Here is a 19,055-nt window from a genome sequence, read left to right as displayed (position 1 = left end):
ATGTTTGCTGCTTCCTGTGTTTGGTATGGGTGTATTCCCATTCAAGCTCATATTTTAACACTCATGTTATAACCCATTTTACCTTTCAATAAAGACATTTTTAATCTCTACCCAACGTTCATTTTTCTAATTTTCTACATTTAGCTGCCTAAAAACCCCCCTGGGGTGGTATCTTCCCATTTTCTCTGTCTATATATTGGGGTGAGCAGCACCAGCATATCTCCTTAATGTTTCTTCCCTTTGCGGTGAAAAGAAATCTTTAGAAAATGAGTGGAATTTACACTTTTATAAAGCTGTGGCTAAAAAGTGTTCCCAGTGGAAAATGACCCTTTGCTTTCTGTAACCTAGAGATACGGTTTAAAAGACCCAAAAATGTCAACGCCCAGTAGCAGTTTCAGGGCTTTTGGATGTCTACACAAGGGAGGTTTCTTACAAGTAAAGAATATTTTATAATATATATGTTGAATGCACATCTATTCTCAGGGAAAGATTTTGGTTGAAATTATTGGTCTGGCGACAAGGACTCTTTAAAACACTAAAGATACAGCAACTTGTAGGAGATTTTTTAAACTGCAAGAAAGCCATTTTTTACAGAAAGAAACCTAACATGGAGTCTTCTGTGACGTGCCAAAAAGGCAAATCTCATCATAACAACTGCTGAGACAATCAATGTGCTTAGTCTGGGTACATGCTTCTATGCTGAAAATTCAAGAGAAGGTCCAGTATTATCCTGCAGATGACTTTCCAAGCCGATTACCGGATTTCCAATCCACTTATACCAAATGGGTCCAATAAACTCTAAACATGACAAGCTGTGTGTATTCTCCTTTATTCACCTTTGCTTCTCAGATATCTTCAACTCATCACACATGAAACTCAAAAGAAATTTATAGTGTAGTATTTTTTATAAATGGAGACAAACATCTATATTGTGCTGATGTGAATATAGCGCACCAATATCTGTGTACCACCAGTGATAAAATGGTTGGTATATTCACATGTGAGCACAATAATATAGAATATGTTTCCATTTATTTATAAAATACTACACTATATGAGATTACTTTAGGTTTTACATGTTATGAGTTGTGATGAAGAGAAGCAAAAAAGGTGAATAAAAGAGAAGACACATAGTTGGTGATTTTGACAGTTTATTGGATCCATGAGGCATACATGGATTGGAAATCTGGCAAGTCCTCTGCAGGATAATAATCGCCTTTTATAATTGTTCCTGAACCTCTGGACATTCTCTTGAATTTTTGAACTGAGTACGCCAGAGGGAGTTGGAGGCCTGGGTGGCACCTGTGCAATGGTAGACTCTTTAAATGTATGCTTCCACGTTGACCACCAATACAGAGGAAGTCGGAATAAAGGTTTCCCTGTTGCACGGGAATGTTCCACCATCCACATGAGAACTGAAGAAATATCTGACAAATGAGCACAAAGTATAGATCTTAGTTTACAATACCAGCATAGTTCCAGCGATTAATCTTTCAACTACTGAATTGGTGAAAAAAAACACAAAAAGGCAGGCTGGAGCATTTTGTGCCCCATCTTGGGCTGGCCATACACAAGCCGATTTCTCTCTTTCGGTTATCCACACTAAACAGCGTGGATGGATCAATCTCCCGTTGACAGCTATTATGTTCTGACAGCAGGTACCCACAGCTGTCAGAATACCTGAACAGTCACTGCTGCCAACTGACTGCAATTACTGTTTGTTTTTTTCCACCTGGCTACGTAAAGTAGAACTATAGGTTAAATATATTTTTTTCATTTTGTATAGAGTAAAAGGAAGCTTATAACCCTTGTTGGTTTATTTCTTGCCATCTGTGCCCCACCGGGGGGATTTACCCTTACTTCCTGTCCCAGAGCCAAAAGCAGGAAGTGAGAGGAAATCCCTGCAAATGAAGGGAATACCTTGGGGACTCCCAGGCCATTAGAACTAGTGTACTCATTGAAAACTTTCCTATCCATTACTTTTCTGGAGACCACCCCAGTTTTTTTGCGATTTTTTTTTACTGTTATTTTTATTGATAACGGTAAACAGGACAAATAGAGAGGGTGAGTTTTCCTAATGGAGGCACAGACAGCTATAAAAACAAGCTTCTAATTCCTCACCATTCTATCAAAAATGAAAGAAAAAAAAGTTTTGCCTTCAGTTATACGCTAAACTTCAGAATAATAATAAAAAAAAAAAAAAAAAAAGTGTCGCTGGTGAGCCACCCATTGCTCAAAATTCGGCAGGTTCCCAGATTTTTTAAATTAAAATATAAAACACTGCAACACAAAAATGACTTGTTTAAGGCTGACCATTATAACAGCCAAGCTGTCTCCTGAAACAACCTGAATATCTTCTAGTTACAGCTAGAGATGATTAGCTGTATACAAGACAAAGAATGTCTCCACCTAGGTTGTGATCTTTATTTATATAGGTCCAACATCAGATCTATTGGCTTTTCTTTTGCGTTAAGGTGGGTTTATGAACTGTATTGATAAACCAGAATACTTACAAGTACATCTGTATTTTCAAAATAATTCCTCCAGTACGGCCGGATTTTCCTCTGTCCCCCGATGTCCCATACATTGAGTTTAAACCCCTGAGATTGTACACTTTTAATATTAAAGCCCTGAAAAACAAAACGTACATGAAAATATTTGTTAAAAATAAAAAGATGTAAGATCAATCTTAAAGTTATTGTAAGTGTTTTTTATTTTTTTTAATTATACTTGCCTCCACTGTGTAGCTTGTTTTGCACACAGTGGCCCCAAACCTGCTCTTCTGGGGTTCTGCGGCGGTTCCCAACATCACATAACCCCCTAAGAGAAGCACTCTCCAGAGGGGGTTACTTTGTGGGCGCTCTCCCAAGTCCAGCATTCCGCGTCCATAGCCGCGGAATGTATGACTCGGCCCCACATCATTGGATCCGATTCGATTGACAGCAGCGGGAGCCAATGCCAATCTATCCCATCAAGAGACGAGAACCCCGGACAGAGAGACAGCGCGTCCCCATCGGGTCATGTTCCAGGGCTCAGGTAAGTAAAACGGGGTGGGCTGGGGGTTTGAGCCAAGGTTGAACTGGCTGCCTCAGTAAAGGTTAACTCTTGAGCGATAATACCATATGGGCTGGCTAGGAATCTAAAATGCAGAGACACTCGGGGTGCTTGTTTAAACGCAATCTGTTTCAGATAATGCAGTATGTCACACCCTGATTTTTCTGATTTATTTTTGGACCACTCAGTGCAATACCCCAGTATAGGAGGATGAAGTATTATTGCTGTGAACATTTTAGAAATAACGGCCATGGAAGTGACATTATACAGACAATATGTTACTTATTATGGAATCAATCTAAGGTGTTCCTTGTGACATGTTTTTAAAAAATTTTGATCACCTTTATATATTTATATTACAGTGGATATAAAAAGTCTACACACCTCTAAAAGTCAGGTTTCTGTGATGTAAGACAAAAAAAAAAAAATCTTTTCAGATTTTATTCCACCTTTGATGTGACCTATAAACTGTACAACTCAGTTGAACAACAAACAGAAATCTTTTAGGTAGAGGGAAGTAAAACTAAAAGAAAATATAATGAAAAATTAAATAAAATGGTTGCATAAGTGCACACCATTAATACTTTGTTGAAGCCCCTTTAGATTTTATTACAGCACTGTCTTTTTGGGTATACGTCTATCAGCATGGCACATCTTGACTTGGCAATATTTGCCCACTCTTCTTTGCATAAACACTCCAAAATCAGATTTTCAATCGGTTACAGGTCTGGGCTCTGGCTGGGCCATTCCAAAACTTTAATCATCTTCTGGTGAAGCCATTCCTTTGCTGGTTTGATTTGGATGTATTATTTGGGTCTTTGCCATGCTGAAAGATGAAGTTCCTCTTCAAGTTCAGCTTTCTAGCAGAAGCCTGAAGGTTTTGTGCCAACATTGACTGGTATTTGGGACGGTTCATATTTCCATCTACCTCGACTAAGCTCTTTGTCCATCTGAAGAAAAACAGCCCCAAAGCATGATGCTGCCACCACCATGCTTCATTGTGGGTATGGTGTTTTTTGGTGATGTGCAGTGTTTTTTTGCGCCAAACATATCTTTTGGAATTATGGCCAAAATGTTCATCCTTGGTTTCATCAGATCATAACACATTTTCCCACATGCTTTTGTAAAACTTCAGATATGTTTTTTGCATTTTTTAGCTGGGCTTGGAGGTTTTTCTTTGTACAAAAAAGGCTTCCATCTTGCTACTCTACCCCACAGCCCAGACATATGAATATGGGAGATTGTTACATGTACCACACAGCCAGTACTTGCCAGATATTCCTGCAGCTCCATTAAAACGTTTGTTAACGCTGATCTGTGATTTGTTAACGCTGATCAGTGATAGGAAGGGAGCTGCCCCTCTCCTCCTATCACTGTTCTGAGCAGTGCACACATTACTCACAATCACTGCCAGCCCCTCTGCTGGGACTATATGATGTATATACACTATGACATTTTCTAAAATTCTTCTTAAAAATACAGTTTTTCTTATCCTCGGTCAGCGTTTTTTCTCCGCTGTATGCATTACAGAGGGAGGGGCTGAGCTCTCCCTCCGACGTCTGCCGGGGGTCACGTGACCGCTCGGCGCTGTCTTTCTCTGATGCTTGCATTACAGAGGGAGATCACGTGACCACATGGCAGACATTAGAGGAAGAGCTCAGCCCTTCCCTCTGGAATACATACAGCAGAGAAAAACTGCACTGGGGCGTTCACATGATCGCTGATCGAGGATAAGAAAAACGGTATTTATAAGAAGAACTTTAGAAAATGGCATATAGTATATACATCATATAATCCTAGCAGATAAGGCAGTGCACAAAGCCACTGCCAGCCTTAACAACCTCTTTAATGTTGCTGTAGACCTCTTGGCAGCCTCCCTGACCAGTTTTCTTCTCGTATTTTCATCAATTTTGGAGGGTCCAGTTCTTGGTAATATCACTGTTGTGCCATATTTTCTTTACTCAATGATTGTTTTCACTGTGTTCCATGTTATATCTAATGCCTTGGAAATTCTTTTGTACCCTTCTCCTGACTGATACCTTTTAACAATGAGATCCCTCTGATGCTTTGGAAGCTCTCTGCAGTCCATGGCTCTTGCTGTAGGATGTGACTAAGAAAATGTCAGGAAAGACCTACCAGAACAGCTTAACTTTATTTGGGGTTATTTAGAGGCACTTTAAATGATGGCAGGTGTGTACTGACTCCTACTTAACATGAGTTTGAATGTAATTGCTTAATTCTGAACACAGCTACATCCTCAGTTCTAAGAGTGTGAGATTTATCTTTAGTCTTATTTTTTTAGATCACAGAAACCTGACATTTTAACAGGGGTGTGTAGACTTTTTATATTTACTGTATATGTGACAATATGCCGATATACTACTAAATAACAAATGGAGTATGGTAAGGCCTCAATTCATGTTGCACAGAGGACCATACAAGGTACAAATGTTCAGGAGTCACAGGTTTGTGAACAGGCAGCAATGACAGACTAACAGGCAGGCTACACATCTTTGCATTGACATCTGTACAGGAACAGAAGAGCAGGCATAGACAATTTGATCTTTACTGGTACAGATGTCAATGCTCAGATATTCATACAGCCACGGCCTTTATCAGCCTGTCATTGATTTGTGGAAGCTGCTGCCTGTGGCTGTATGCAAACTGATTCTTGTTGGGTGCAGAAATCATGTTCTTATCTACACTGTATGGTATTCTGCAGCCATGTGAGCGAGACGTTAAAAAGGAGTTTATTTTGTTTGAGGCTGGGTTCACACTAATGGGAATTGGATGCGGGTTTCTCCATATCCAGTGCGCATAGCAGGAGATTGTGACCGGATCTCTATGGAGCCGGTTCACACATCTCCGGTGCGAATTGCACAGGAGCCCTGTGTGTCTTTTGGTTAGTTTCAGGTCCAAATTCAGCCAAAAATGCGGGCTAAAATCGGACATGAAACTGTGAATGTAGGCGGACCACTGCTGTGAGCCGGAGCGTGCTGCGGTGTGAACCCAGCCTAGAAGTAAATCTATTATGAGAGAAATGTGGAGGCTGCCATTGTTGACCTCCTTCTGAACTGCTAGCTCCTTGGCTGTTTTGCTGATCCTCTACTTTTGTAAGGTACTCACTCAGAACAAGCATGAAAATCAAAAAAGTTAAAGTGAAAAGTCAGAAGTCCCTTTTTGGATACTTGCTGTAGATTAGGGGCTAAAAGCACTGAAGCCATAGGGTCAGCAAGACAGCCAGGCAGGTAGTATTTTTAGAAGTAAAGGCCAGCAATAATAACAAATTAGTACATGAAGTACAACTAAACCCTTTCTGCAAAATCAGCAAGAGGGATGACATTAACTGTTTCGCTGCCAGAGCTGTTTTTGTGTATTTTGCACAGGTTAAAAAAAAAAAAAAAAAAAGTAGCCTTGAAGATTGCATAAAACCCCCAAACATTATATTTCTTCTAAAAGCAGACTCTCTAAAGTTCTAATTTTTCATGTTATGTGATATTAGGAAATGCAACATTTCAGTAAAAAAAAAAAAATACAGTAAAGTTAATGTTAGGGCACACAAATGCAATAAATCTATTTTTTTTTGTCAAATATAAAAGATGATGTTGTGTCAAGTAAACAGATACCCAACATGTCAAACTTTAAAATTGCATGCACCCGTGAAATGGCAAAGATCAGTACCCTATATTTTGCATAGTCGATACAGGTCAGGGGGGCCTCAACTTTTTTTGTGGGGGATTTTGTGCTTGGGTGTAAAGTTCATATTTTTACAGTTACTTTTTCGTGTTTACTGGACTGGCAGAACCACAAGGCTGTCATTGCTGACCTCTCTGTGGGAGAATGTCAGTTCTCTGGCCATCTTGTTAATATTTTGGTTTTGATGTTCTCTGAGATAACATATAGAAGATGTATAGAGATAATCAATTCTGACACATTACTGATGCTCATTTACATGCTTGTTTTGGATCTGCAACCCAAACAGTATTGAAACCAGGCACAGCCAGGCGACAAATGGAGGCCAGCAATGGAATCCCCATATGTCTGTCATGACAGGTGTAGTGCTCCGAATCTAATCAGCCTTTCAAACAATTTAAAACCTAAAAAGTGTTGTCACTGAACATAGCCATAACAGGGTGTTTACCGTTACCAAACTTAAAAAGTGTTCCTGGGTTCCTCCAGATGCGCAGAAGATTATTTAAAATAGGAGCTTGAATGTTTATAAGCCATACTTCCGAGGCTATAACTACCAACCGTCACTACTGGTTGCTTAAACAATCTCACTGCATAATGGGATGGTACATGAGCAAAGGATTGGTGGAGCTTATTTAAAAAAAATAAAAATAAAAATATATATATATAATAATAATAAAAAAATAATAATATCAAACCTTTACAAAATGCCCTCTGCGCAAGGAGTGATATTAGCTTAAAGCGGTTGTAAAAGTAAAAAAAAAAAAAAAATAATAATAATAATGGCGTAATGTGCTAGTATGCATCGCCCTCCAGCACTGTACTATCACTGCTGAGAGGGCTGTCACCTTCCCCCAGTCTTTCCTCCAGGTTTGCATGCTCCAGCTATGTAATTGTCCGAAACCGCGATTACTTCGGTTCTGGCACAAAGCTCTGAAGTGCATGCCTTCAGAGTGCATGCACCAGTGGTGTCAGTGGCTGCATGCAGGGTGAATATCTCCTAAACTGTGCACGTTTAGGAGGTATTAATTTTACCTACAGGTAAGCCTTATTACCCCTAGGAAAAAAAAATAAAAAATCACAAAGCGGGGTTTACTACCACTTTAATAAAACTCACATCAATCATCTTGTTGTATCCACATGATGCAGAACTGTCATTTTAAAATTGTTAGAAAATAGAACAGGTTTGCTTTATGTTAGATTACCACAAGGTTGTCAGTGCCACTGACCTGTGTTGGAGTGATGTGACTTATATCCTCCGACGCCAACTGCTTTAGTAATGTAGTCTTTCCAGCATTATCAAGACCCAGGAGCAGAATTCGTACCTCCTGGTCTGGAGCGCTTTTCAATTTACGCAAGATAGACAGCAAACCCTAAATGGGGAAAGAAGATAGTAAGCAGAATTGCACTTATAGGAACTGAACAGGAACATTCAAAGTTATTTGTTTTATTTGCATTACTTGCCGTCTTTATCTGTTTTGGTGACTTTTTTTTTTTTTTTTTTTAAACACATAAGAGAATAAAGAACTACGTAACATTGGGTTAAAAAAGTAAATGTGCATGAAATACAGCAAGTTTTTTTTTTTTTTAATCTATATTTATTTTAGCATTGAACAAGAATCAAATCAAGGGTAAAAAAACTGAAAAAAGGGAAATGAAATAGGATAAACTAAAAAAGGGGAGACAGTATTTAGGTATACAGAGTAAAACTATTCCAGGAGTCATCTCTCGCACTCTAGGTAACAATTATTAATTAGTTATTATAGTGAGGCCAAGGGCTACCTTGGCGCTATTAAATCCAGGGGGACTCTCCTACGTCTCGGATGTTCGGTCCCAGTCGACTTGTCCCTTCTTTCTACTGACAGAAGGGCGAAGAGGAAGTACACTAAAATGTGCATAAAGCTCACAGAAAATGAATCCATTGGCATGAGTTACTCTGTTTTACTAGGCTCCCGTTCACAATCCAAGAACGTAGGCGCAGTGTCCACACCTGGTTCACAGCTACTTAAATGTGGTACAGTGGATGGGTTACAGTCCATCAAAGCTAGCTGTTTAAATGTGGGGTCTGCCAGTGCTAGCAAAGCTATGTCTAGGCTGGAAGAAGTTGAGGTTGATCCAGATGTATGCTCCCTCCAACCCGCCCATATGGAATCAAAACTCTCTTGCTTGTCTTTACAGGTGGCAAGACATTCCTCCGCTTCCATGATCTCCCTCACCTTCCCCATCCACTCCATTTTGCTTGGGACCCGTGCACTTTTCCAATGAACCGGTATGAGGCGCTTAGCAGCACCGAGAAGGTGAGGGAGAGCACTGTGTTTATAGCGAGAGAGAGGTATATGGGGAACCAGGAGGAGAAGGTCTATCCCAAGGCCCTCCAATACATTTGTACATCATAGCCCAAAAAGGCTGGATTAGGGGGCATTCCCACCATATGTGGCAGAAAGTTCCTCTCTGATCACAGTCTCTCGAGCATACACCAGGATGTGTGGGGTATATTTTTGCTAAATTCGTGGGGACAGGATACCACCTGGTCAACAGCTTGTAGTTATTCTCTTGAGCCTTGAACTCTACTGAGCTAGTATGGGTCAGGTAGTACAGCCGTTTCAATTGTTCTTTAAGAAACTCACATTGAAGATCACGCTCCCATTCTCGAATGAAATACGGTTTAGGTATTGGATTTGGAAGCATCTAACAGGTTCTACAGAACAGAAATTGCATGAGGCAGAGGGTCCTGAGCAGCCCATAACTGTTCAAACTCATTAAGAGTGGATCTAATCTGCGTTGTGCGATACGTTGAGGAAACAAAATCTGCCACCTCCAGAAGTTGAAGGGGAAGCTCCCGTATTGTCCCAGCAGGGTATCAAGTGGGATCAGGGTGTGGCCTTTATGAAACATGCCAGACTTACTATTCTGTCTCTCGCCCTGGATCTGAGGGAGGACAGCCGCTCCCCAGGGGAAACCCCCATTGGGACCAAAGGAGATGTTGGAGGAGCCAGATCCAAGGATCTGTTCAGCGTATCCCAGACTTTAAAATAATGGGTGGTCAACGATGACACCCAGTTAGAGGGACGTCTGTCCCCCGTCAGGAACCCAGGGAGCATACGAAAGGTTGCGTCTGGCGACAGTCTTTTTCAGCGAGACCCATCATTTAGAGGAAGCCTGAAATTTCCAGTCAAGTCCTGCAGAGCCGTCGCCTGATAGTACTGGCGAACATTAAGTAGACCCAGACCTCCATTTCACTTGGACTGCTGTAGCAAAGCCATGGCTATTCGTGGCTTCTTATTTCTCCACACAGAGCTCCTTGAAGAAGCAACAGGGGTAGGCAAACAGGTACCATTTGCAGGAGAAACAGTATACGGGGAAGGATTGTCATTTTTATAATGCTTATGTGGCCCACCCAGGTAAGAGCAAGCTCCTTGAGGGCAGGGACTGATGTAAATGTACAATATACAGTATACATGTGACGCTCAATAAAAAATAAATACATTTTTAGGATAATGGTGTTGTCTAAATTCAGCTATAACATCTGCTTGAGCATTTACCAAGTTGTAGGACTGATAACCCTCATGGGGAGGAAAAGATCCATTGGGCTGGTTTTCATCTGAACAAGAGTACGGATGGTAAATTGTGATGTTAGGTTTAACGGTATTTTAGAATGATTAACCCAAAAATGCTGAAGAAAAAAAAAAAAAAAAAAAAAAAAAGGGAGAGAGAAAACCATTTTTTTTCAAAATTTTAATAATATTTTTTTTTTTTTTTTTTTTTTTTTTTTTTTTCCATTCAAAAATTTTATTGAAAAAGAAAAGTGCAATGATTACAGCGAAAGTGCACGTAACATGCGTGCATAAACATTACAGTACAGAACATAACATAAATTGCAATGAAGCACATTCAGAATATCTCCAACTTCGTCTCGGGATTGTGATCTAGATTCTGGGACAAAACTCGTACTCCAGGTAGGAAAGTTACACATTCTTCTACAACATATCATGTAGCGAATTCCTTCCCAACCGTTTAGATGTCTGAAGTAGCATTGACATGTTGCGTCGGAGTAGGTCTTAGTAAGAGGTCCTTTGTCATGTTCATGAAATGATACCTGGTTTTGTCCTACGGTAAGTCGGTCATCAAGTATGAGGTGGGTTGGGAGTAAAGTACTATACTGTCTAAAGTGTCAATGGTCGCTGAGGGTGCCAAATGCATGGCTGTGTCTTAAAGGGGGGATATTTGTGTGGGTAAGCATAGGAAGGTATGGAGGGGGGGGGCAAAGGGAGGGGGGGTGGGGGGTACAGAATGAGAAAGAGTAAGAAGGAAGTGGGGGAGTAACAGGTATGTTTGCCTCTCCGGCTTCCACCGCCCGCAGTGGTCGAGCTCAACCAGTTTGATTCTCTGGTGTTCCTACCTGATGGGGCCTTAGGAACAGTTTATAATTCTCTGAATCTTTAAATTCATTCCAGTGTCCCCAAGTTTTGGCAAACTTATGTGGGGTGTCTTTCGCAATATGTATTAATTCCTCCATTTCTGCTATCTTCTCAATACGTTTGAACCACTCTGATATAGAGGGGATGTCTGGGGATCCCCAGTGAACTGGTACACATAATTTGGCTGCGTTAAGCATGTGCATAGACAACGATTTTTTATAAACTGGAGTAGGAATATCAGAGTGGTGAAGGAGAAATCTCGCAGGCGAGTAGTCTAGCTGGTCATTCGTGACCTGGGAAATGATGTTGTGTACTTGTGTCCAAAAACTCTGTAATCTGGGGCAAGACCACCAAACATGGAGGAATGTGCCTATGTCAATATTGCATCTCCAGCACCTGTCTGAGGTCTCCTTGTTGTACTTATGGACCAATGAAGGTGTTCTGTACCATCTTGAGATCGTTTTATAGTTGTTTTCTTGTGTCGTGACATTTAATGACGCTTTATGTGCAAGTGTGAATATCTTTTCCCAACTTTCCTCTGTTAAATCTGTCTGTAGGTCCCTCTCCCAGGCTCTGCATGCATTCCCCTCTTTCGGTGAAATTGAGGAGAAGAGAAGAGCATATGTGACTGAGATGACATGTTGTTGTGGCGAGGTTTGGGAGCAGAGACTCTCGAATGGGGTGAGTGAGCGGTCGAGTGAGGTGTCCTTGTTTATCGTCTGGAGGAAGTGCCGAATTTGAAGGTAGACCCAGTGAGGAAGGGTGTCTGAGTCAGGCGATCTGGGCAAAGCATCGCGATCTAGTAGTAGACCTCTATGGAAAAATTGATGGGCTTGTACTTCATTAAACGGCCATCTATTCCTGAGAAAATGTGTGGACATTCCCGGTTGGAAGTCCGGGTTGAGTCTGATAGGGGTGAGTGGTCCAGGGTTAGAGGAGATGTTATGTCGTGTTGCTGCTTCGCGGAAGCTGTGTAAGGTTGCACTTATAAGTGGATGTTCCTTCAGTGAACTAGGGATACGGTGTGGGGCTATCCAAGGGGTGTTTTTGATTTGGAGTTCTGTTAGGGAGTCTTCTAGATTCACCCAGTCTTTAGAGCTACTGTGAACCGCCCAATCCACTACTCTGCATAAATGACAGGCCTGTGAGTATTTTGTGAGGTCTGGTAGGCCAATGCCCCCTTTTGATTTTGGTTTAGTGAGTTGAAAATAACCTATTCTGGGGCGTTTATGGTTCCAGAGGAAGTTTTGAGTTACTCTCTTCATTATTTGAAAAAAGGAAGGAGGGAGTCTGATGGGTATTGTTTGGAACAAGTATAAGACGCGAGGAAGAATATTCATTTTTAATATAGCCGCGCGGCCAAACCATGAGAAATGTGATTTGTCCCAATTGCGCAAGTCTGACGCAATTGACTGAGTGAGCGGACCGAAATTCTTCGAGTAAAGATCTGACAGGCACGCAGGGAGCATTATCCCTAGATATTTGATTGAGTCGTGTTTCCAAATAAATGGGAAATTGTTTTGGCAGAGTGTGACAACCTCTTGTGGGAGAGATATATTAAGGGCGTGAGATTTGGAAAAATTAATCTTTAAGTTAGAAATATAATGGAACTTGTCGAATTCTTTCAGTAGATTTGGAATTGAGATCAGGGGGTCTCTTAGGAACAACAGTATGTCGTCCGCAAAAGCTGCTAATTTGTATGAGTGGTCAGCGATGGTTATGCCTTTGATGTTAACATTTGCCCGCAAGCTATTCAGGAGGGGTTCTAGCGTAAGTATAAACAATATAGGGGATAGGGGACATCCCTGCCTCGTTCCGTTCCGGACTGGGAAGGCGTCTGACAGGTGGCCGTTGACTCTGATTCTTGCTGTTGGCGAGGAATATAAAGATAAGATGTAGTTTAACATACGATGGGGTATACCCAGATGACGTAATGTCGCTTCCAGATAGTCCCAGGCCAGCCTGTCAAACGCCTTCTCCGCGTCCAAGGAAAGGAAGAAACCCTTCATCTTTTTGGAGGACAGCCAGTGGTGAATGTTAATTGCCTTGATGGTGTTGTCCCTGGCCTCTCGGCCAGGGACAAAACCAACCTGGTCTTTCTCAATCCAGAAGGGTAGGAGGGGGAGGAGATGGTTAGCTATGATTTTAGAGAAGAGCTTTAAATCTACATTCAATAGAGAAATTGGCCTATAGTTCTGAACTGAAGTAGCGTCTTTACCTTCCTTGTGTATGACCGTTATATGTGCTGCCAGTGTGTTGGTGGGCGGGGTGGGAGAATTGGCTAGTGAGTTGAGGGCTGCTAGAAGCGGGGATGTGAGAATTTCTGAAAAAGCAGTATAGTACGGGGCTGACAAACCATCTGGGCCGGGGCTTTTGCCCGGTTTCAGCTGTTTGATTGCCCTTTTCAGTTCCTCCCCTGTTATGTAGTTGTTGAGATCATTAGCTGTTTCGATTGACATAGGGGAAGGGCCGAACTCTTGTAGGAAGTTCTGAATCAGGGTTGCTCTGGAATGGTTTCCTGGGGCGCTGTCTTGTTGTCCTGATATATGATAAAGTTTCCTATAGTATTTTTCGAATTGGGCCGCTATATCTATAGATGACGTGTGCGAGGCCCCCGCTTGATCTTTTATGGAGTGTACAGTTGTGTTGGTTTTCTGTGACTGAATGGCCCTGGCTAGAAGCCTCCCACATTTATTTCCCTGCTCATAGAAGAGTTTCTGGGATAAGATAAATTTGCGCCTAGTTTTGCAGTTAAGAAGGTCAAGAAGTTGTTTCCTCGTGTCTGTAAGTGTCAGTAGCGTTTCCTGGGCTCGTGAATGTTTATGTGCCCGTTCAAGTTGTTTGATCTTACTAATCAGGTCATTAATAGTGCCTGTATGAGCTTTTTTTCGGATAGCCTTGAGAGTCATAAACTCACCCCTGATCACACATTTATGTGCCTCCCAGACTGTAAAGGGGGAGAGATCCGGGTCAGTGTTTTCCCTAAAGTAATTGATAAGACTCGATTTTATGTAGTTTATGTCAGTCTCAGAGGACAATAGGGTGGAGTCTAAGCGCCATATTTTGGTGGTTGTTTTCGTCTGTGGGAGCGTCAGGGTCAACGTGATCGGGTGATGGTCCGAATGTACAAGAGGTTCGATAGTTGCTGATTTTAAGAGAGGTAGATCCTTTTGGGAGAGAAAGAGGTAGTCTAGGCGTGAGTATTTCGTATGAGGGGCCGAGAAGAAAGTGTAGTCTTTTTCGTTTGGGTGTGCTATGCGCCATGAGTCGTGAAGACATAGAGCTTGTAATTGGGAGTTGATCTTGCTCAGAGATCTGTAGGGTAATGATGAGGTGCCTGAAGAAGAGTCTAACAGGGGCTGGAGTGCAACATTAAAATCTCCTCCCAGTATAGTAATACCCGCCTGGAATTCTGTTAGAAGTTCTGTTATTGTGCGAAAGAAGCCTACCTGGGCTGTGTTAGGACTATAGATGTTTGCTAGTGTGCACTTATGGCCATTAATACTTCCTTTTACAAAGACATATCTGCCTTCCGGATCTATCAGGGTATCTTCCAGCTGCCAATGAAGATTTCTCGCTAAGAGAATGGATACCCCCTTCGTTTTGGCTAGAGGGTTTGTGGCATGGAAGGCGGTGGGAAATCGGTGGTTGAACATTTTTGGAATTTTGTTTGAGTGGAAATGTGTTTCCTGCAGGAATGCCACATCCGCTCTTAGTTTCGATAGCATATTCAGAATTTGGGATCTCTTTTCTGGAATGTTTAGTCCCTTAACGTTATGAGAAACTACCTTCAGCGTGACGGCCTGAGTGGAAGAAGTATTAGTCGGCATGATCGCGTATTACAGTTGGGATGGTTAATGCACAAAAGAATCAAACCTTAACCTTTGTGGCCTGGATGCTCGAGGCACCCTTAAACTATGAATTTGTTTGGCCCTTTCCCGATTGCCAGGAATTGGAGATGTCTGACAGGGAACAACGAAATGCACGTCCGGGGGAGCCGGAGAGGCAATGCGGGGAGTGTACAGCAAACTGTTTGCCGGTTCGGGGGGGGGGTGTGTGGGGGGGGGAGGGGAGGAAATCAGAAAGAGGGTTTAGGGATAAAGGAAGGCGGGTAGGGGGAAAAGGGGACAGGAAAGTAAGGAGACAATATACAGTACCGGGGGTGTGTAGACCCGCTACCTTACCCAAATGTACCTTAGCGTCCGGTGTATGTCAACGAAAAGAAATTCTTTGTCGTTTTGTGGAGGAGTGGAAGGTCGTCCGAAGTGTGTGTATGCGAAGTCCAGTCAGTGTCGAGACCAAATGAAGCTGTACATTTTCAAGAGTTACGTGCATACTGTAGTAGGGGGAAAAATAAACGAGTAAGTATGGAGAGGAGAGGTTTTCTGCCAAACAATAGAATACTTCAACACATGTCAGGCCACAAATACTGTAGTAGGAACTTTGGTCTAACTAAGATAACATAGCTGAAAATAGAGGCTAGCAAATTGCAAGTACCCGCTTCTGACCTTTCTCAAGGTGACAAAATTGAGGACAGTTTCCAATATAACCCAAATGAACTGGAGAGTAAGAGAAGGGCAAGGGGGATGAGAATGCTAGAGGATTGGGAGGAGGGAATCGAGGCAACAGATGGTCCTCCACCCCGGTTTCCCAAAAAGCATCTAGGGTCCTAAAAGCAATAAAGGGGTGGATAATTGAATGTTGTGCCTTACCCTCCATGGTAGCGGGGAACCTGTCTAGGGGGAGGGAGGTGAGCACCAAACCAATGGGCCAAGAGGCCGTTAACAAGAAAATAACTTTCGTTCGAGCCTCGAAGACAATGTGATGCGTCAAGTAGGCTCAACTATGAGGGCATAGCCGCTGGGCCTAGATTTTCCCTGCCCTAAAATTGTTGAAGCCCCCCTCCCGCTTCCCTGTACCCTAAAAACAAAAAGTAACAATCATGGCGAACAATTCATAAACCAAAAGACGTAAAGTTCTTTTTTCAACATGTAAATCACCCCTCACATCTATGTAAAACAGACAGTGCCGTAGTAATCTTCCATCAATGTTCTGGAGAAGGCTGAGGGGAAGTAACAAACCCTTAGAGATGGCACATATTGAATTTTAAAGCGATATCGCCACTATCTCGTGCCTTCATGTATCAACATGCAAAGACTGCTGTCGGAATCCCTCAGGTTTGATGGGGTGAAGGAGGGGTAACCGTCATAAACAACAACGAAAGTGTCTGTTCCTTACCATCTAGTGGGAGCAGGTTATGGGTACTTTACCACTGGAGGGATAGGGAGACCACATCGACCGTCCTGTGTTTCAGGTCTGAAGGAGAAAGAGGGGTTAGTGGACAATCACATAAGAGTCTGCCGTACACAGTCTAGCTGTTACAAGAGCCAGGGGGGTGAAACGCAGAGGTAATGGTAAGGTGAGGCGATAAAAGTGGTTGGATCACGGCATTCCAGTGGCCAAGTGGGTTCTTGAGATGTGGGTTCCTTCAGGAACTATCAGGTCTTGCCCGCCTGTGTGCAGGGGACGAAGTCGGGCTGGGATGAGGCCTTTCCCTCCGTTCTCTCTGGGGCGGCGGTCTCGGAGAGGAGGATCTTCGTCTTCGGATTTGGAAGCCGTCTCGCTCTGGGATAGTATCCATGGAGTCTGATCTCTGTAGTCTCGGAGTGCGGAACGCTTTGTACCAGTCTGGTAAATCTATCAGGGGTATTTGGAGCGTAGAGCAGAACTCCCTAAGGTCTTCCGGTACCCTGAGATGTGCTGTGCGTCCTTCCACTGTGGCCGAAAGGCAAAATGGATGCCTCCAGCGATATTGGATTTCCTTGCGGCGTAAGACCTCCAGGAGAGGGCGTAGGTCTCTCCTATGTTGTAGGGTAATTGGGGAAAGATCCTGGAAAAGTTTTATGTCAGACCCTTGGAAAGTCAGGTTGCGTCGGTCTCTGGCCCTTCTCAGGATGTCCTCTTTCAATTTGTAGTTTACCACACAGCATATGACATCCCTCGGGGGGTCTGAGTCTCTGCCCCTCGGTCTAAGAGCTCTATGCAGTCTCTCATATTCAATGGGGGCCTCTGGAGGTCTCCCCAGCAAGTCATTAAAAATATGTGAAGTGGCCTGGGTGACTTGTTGCTGCTCAATTGACTCAGGTATACCTCTTACCCTGATATTATGGCGGCGTCCGCGATTATCCAAATCCTCCATGTGTCTGTGGAGTTCTCTGATGTGTGTGCTATGCACATGGGAGGCCTGCTGCAGGTGGTGAATGGCTGTGTCATGGCGTGCTGCGGCCTCCTCCAGGTCTGTCGTGCGGATATTCATGGCCTGAACATCTCTCCTCAGGTCAGCTATTGCAGATGTGAGGGATTCTTTAATATCAGTGGCCACTGATCGTAGGTCTGCCATTGTAATCGAGCGTGTTGAGGGCGGGCTGACCTGCCTCTGATTATTCCTCCTCTCTGAGGGGCTTCTGCTGGGCGAACGTTCTCCCGAGTAGGCCGCATCTGGAGCCCCGGCCTCGCGTGATTGCGCTCGGAACATCTCCGGGATATTGCGCCCGGATCCGTGTTCGGGTCCCCTCGGGGATCGGGAGCGGGATTGGGAGTTCATCCCCTTCTGTTTCCCCATAATTTCGGCGTGGTAACTCTCGGCAAGGCTGAAAGCTGGGTCTCTGGCTGCTGGAGCTCTGAGGTTAAGCGGCCATTCCGGAACGGCGCCAAGCCACGCCCCCATATTTTATTTTTAGTAAAAAAAAAGAATCCAGTGATGAAAACCAAAAGCGTGGCCACTAGAGAACAACTAAAGCTAGCCATACCCTGGTTGAAATTTGATCGATTTGGCTGAGAATTTTGGAGCCATAGTGTATGGACATCCTTGCTCGATAGAAGTTGATCAAATCACAAAGTATAAAATTTTCCTTGATCAACAGCTGCAACCAATCAGGGGTGATGGTGGTTTCCTACAGCTACCTCCCTTTGTTTGACTGGAGGAATCTATTCGTTTTCGTTCAGACAGCACGCTGAATGAACACATTTTTTTTATTGTGTATGGCCAGATAAAACAGAGAGCAGTCACCAGAGAGAGAGTGTAGAGCAGTGATGGTAAATATTGGCACCCCAGATGTTGGAGTGCCAAGGTTCACCATCACTGGTGTAGAGGATACTATTGCCCGACAGACATGGAACATACTATAGATAGATGACTTCAGCTATAGGAGCAATTTTTTTTATTTTTTTTTAAACTTCAGGTTTAAGCAGCAGAGGAATAACAGATTATAGAGAAGTGCCATGACCATAAGGATATTATTTATGGTACCTTCGTCCCGACAAAATGGGTAAATAGGAAGGAAGAGGCTATATTGGACTTTAATGGTACTGTATATCAACTGATGCCAGACAGTCAGAGGTAAAATACTTCAAAAGATTTATTACAAAAATACATTTGATGATGGACTTTTACAGATTAAAATCAATAGTGATAATCAAAACAGAACATTAATTCTATAGTCGCACCACATTGTGACAACTAGAACATAGATATCATCTGTATATTGGTTGCTCTACATGTTTTGTGGATTTACAGTGCCTGCTTTTTCAGAAGCTTTATTCTACTATTCTACAATTAGATGGTGATTAACCACTTCTCCCCTGGCCACTGTATATGTACGGCCAGGTGGGCACTCTCTCCGGAGTGGATGTTCAGGAACATCCCTCAGAAGGAGGCGGATCACGCGGTTGCATGCCCAATGTGCTCGTGTCACCCAGACACATCGCGCATCTCCAATCGGCAGGAGGGCTCTGCGATTGCCACTCCTGATCACATGACAGCCATGTCTAATCGCAGCCATCACGTGATGTAAATAGAGAGTCAGTTGCTAGGCGATTGGCACTCCTCATGTA

At 43.0% G+C, this 19,055-nt stretch overlaps 1 protein-coding gene across 1 annotated transcript in view; it reads right to left on the bottom strand.

The window, feature by feature from the left end:
* The window catches only part of ARL3 (ARF like GTPase 3), a 96,466-nt gene that overhangs the window by 55,761 nt on the left and 21,650 nt on the right, over positions 1–19,055 (bottom strand). Inside the window, exons 2-3 of the mRNA XM_077455300.1 lie at positions 7,974–8,117; positions 2,514–2,630 (exon numbers count right to left, since the gene is read on the bottom strand). Of these exons, the coding sequence (XP_077311426.1) occupies positions 2,514–2,630; positions 7,974–8,117 (261 nt within the window). The remainder of the gene's footprint in view (positions 1–2,513; positions 2,631–7,973; positions 8,118–19,055) is intronic.

Source organism: Lithobates pipiens, unplaced genomic scaffold (genome assembly GCF_037356315.1).
Source record: "Lithobates pipiens isolate NorthernLeopardFrog02 unplaced genomic scaffold, aLitPip1_a1.2 Scaffold_25, whole genome shotgun sequence".
In the NCBI taxonomy this organism is placed as follows: Eukaryota; Metazoa; Chordata; class Amphibia; order Anura; family Ranidae; genus Lithobates; species Lithobates pipiens.
Note: the sequence above shows the minus strand (reverse complement) of the source record. Positions and strands in the feature narration are given on the sequence as shown.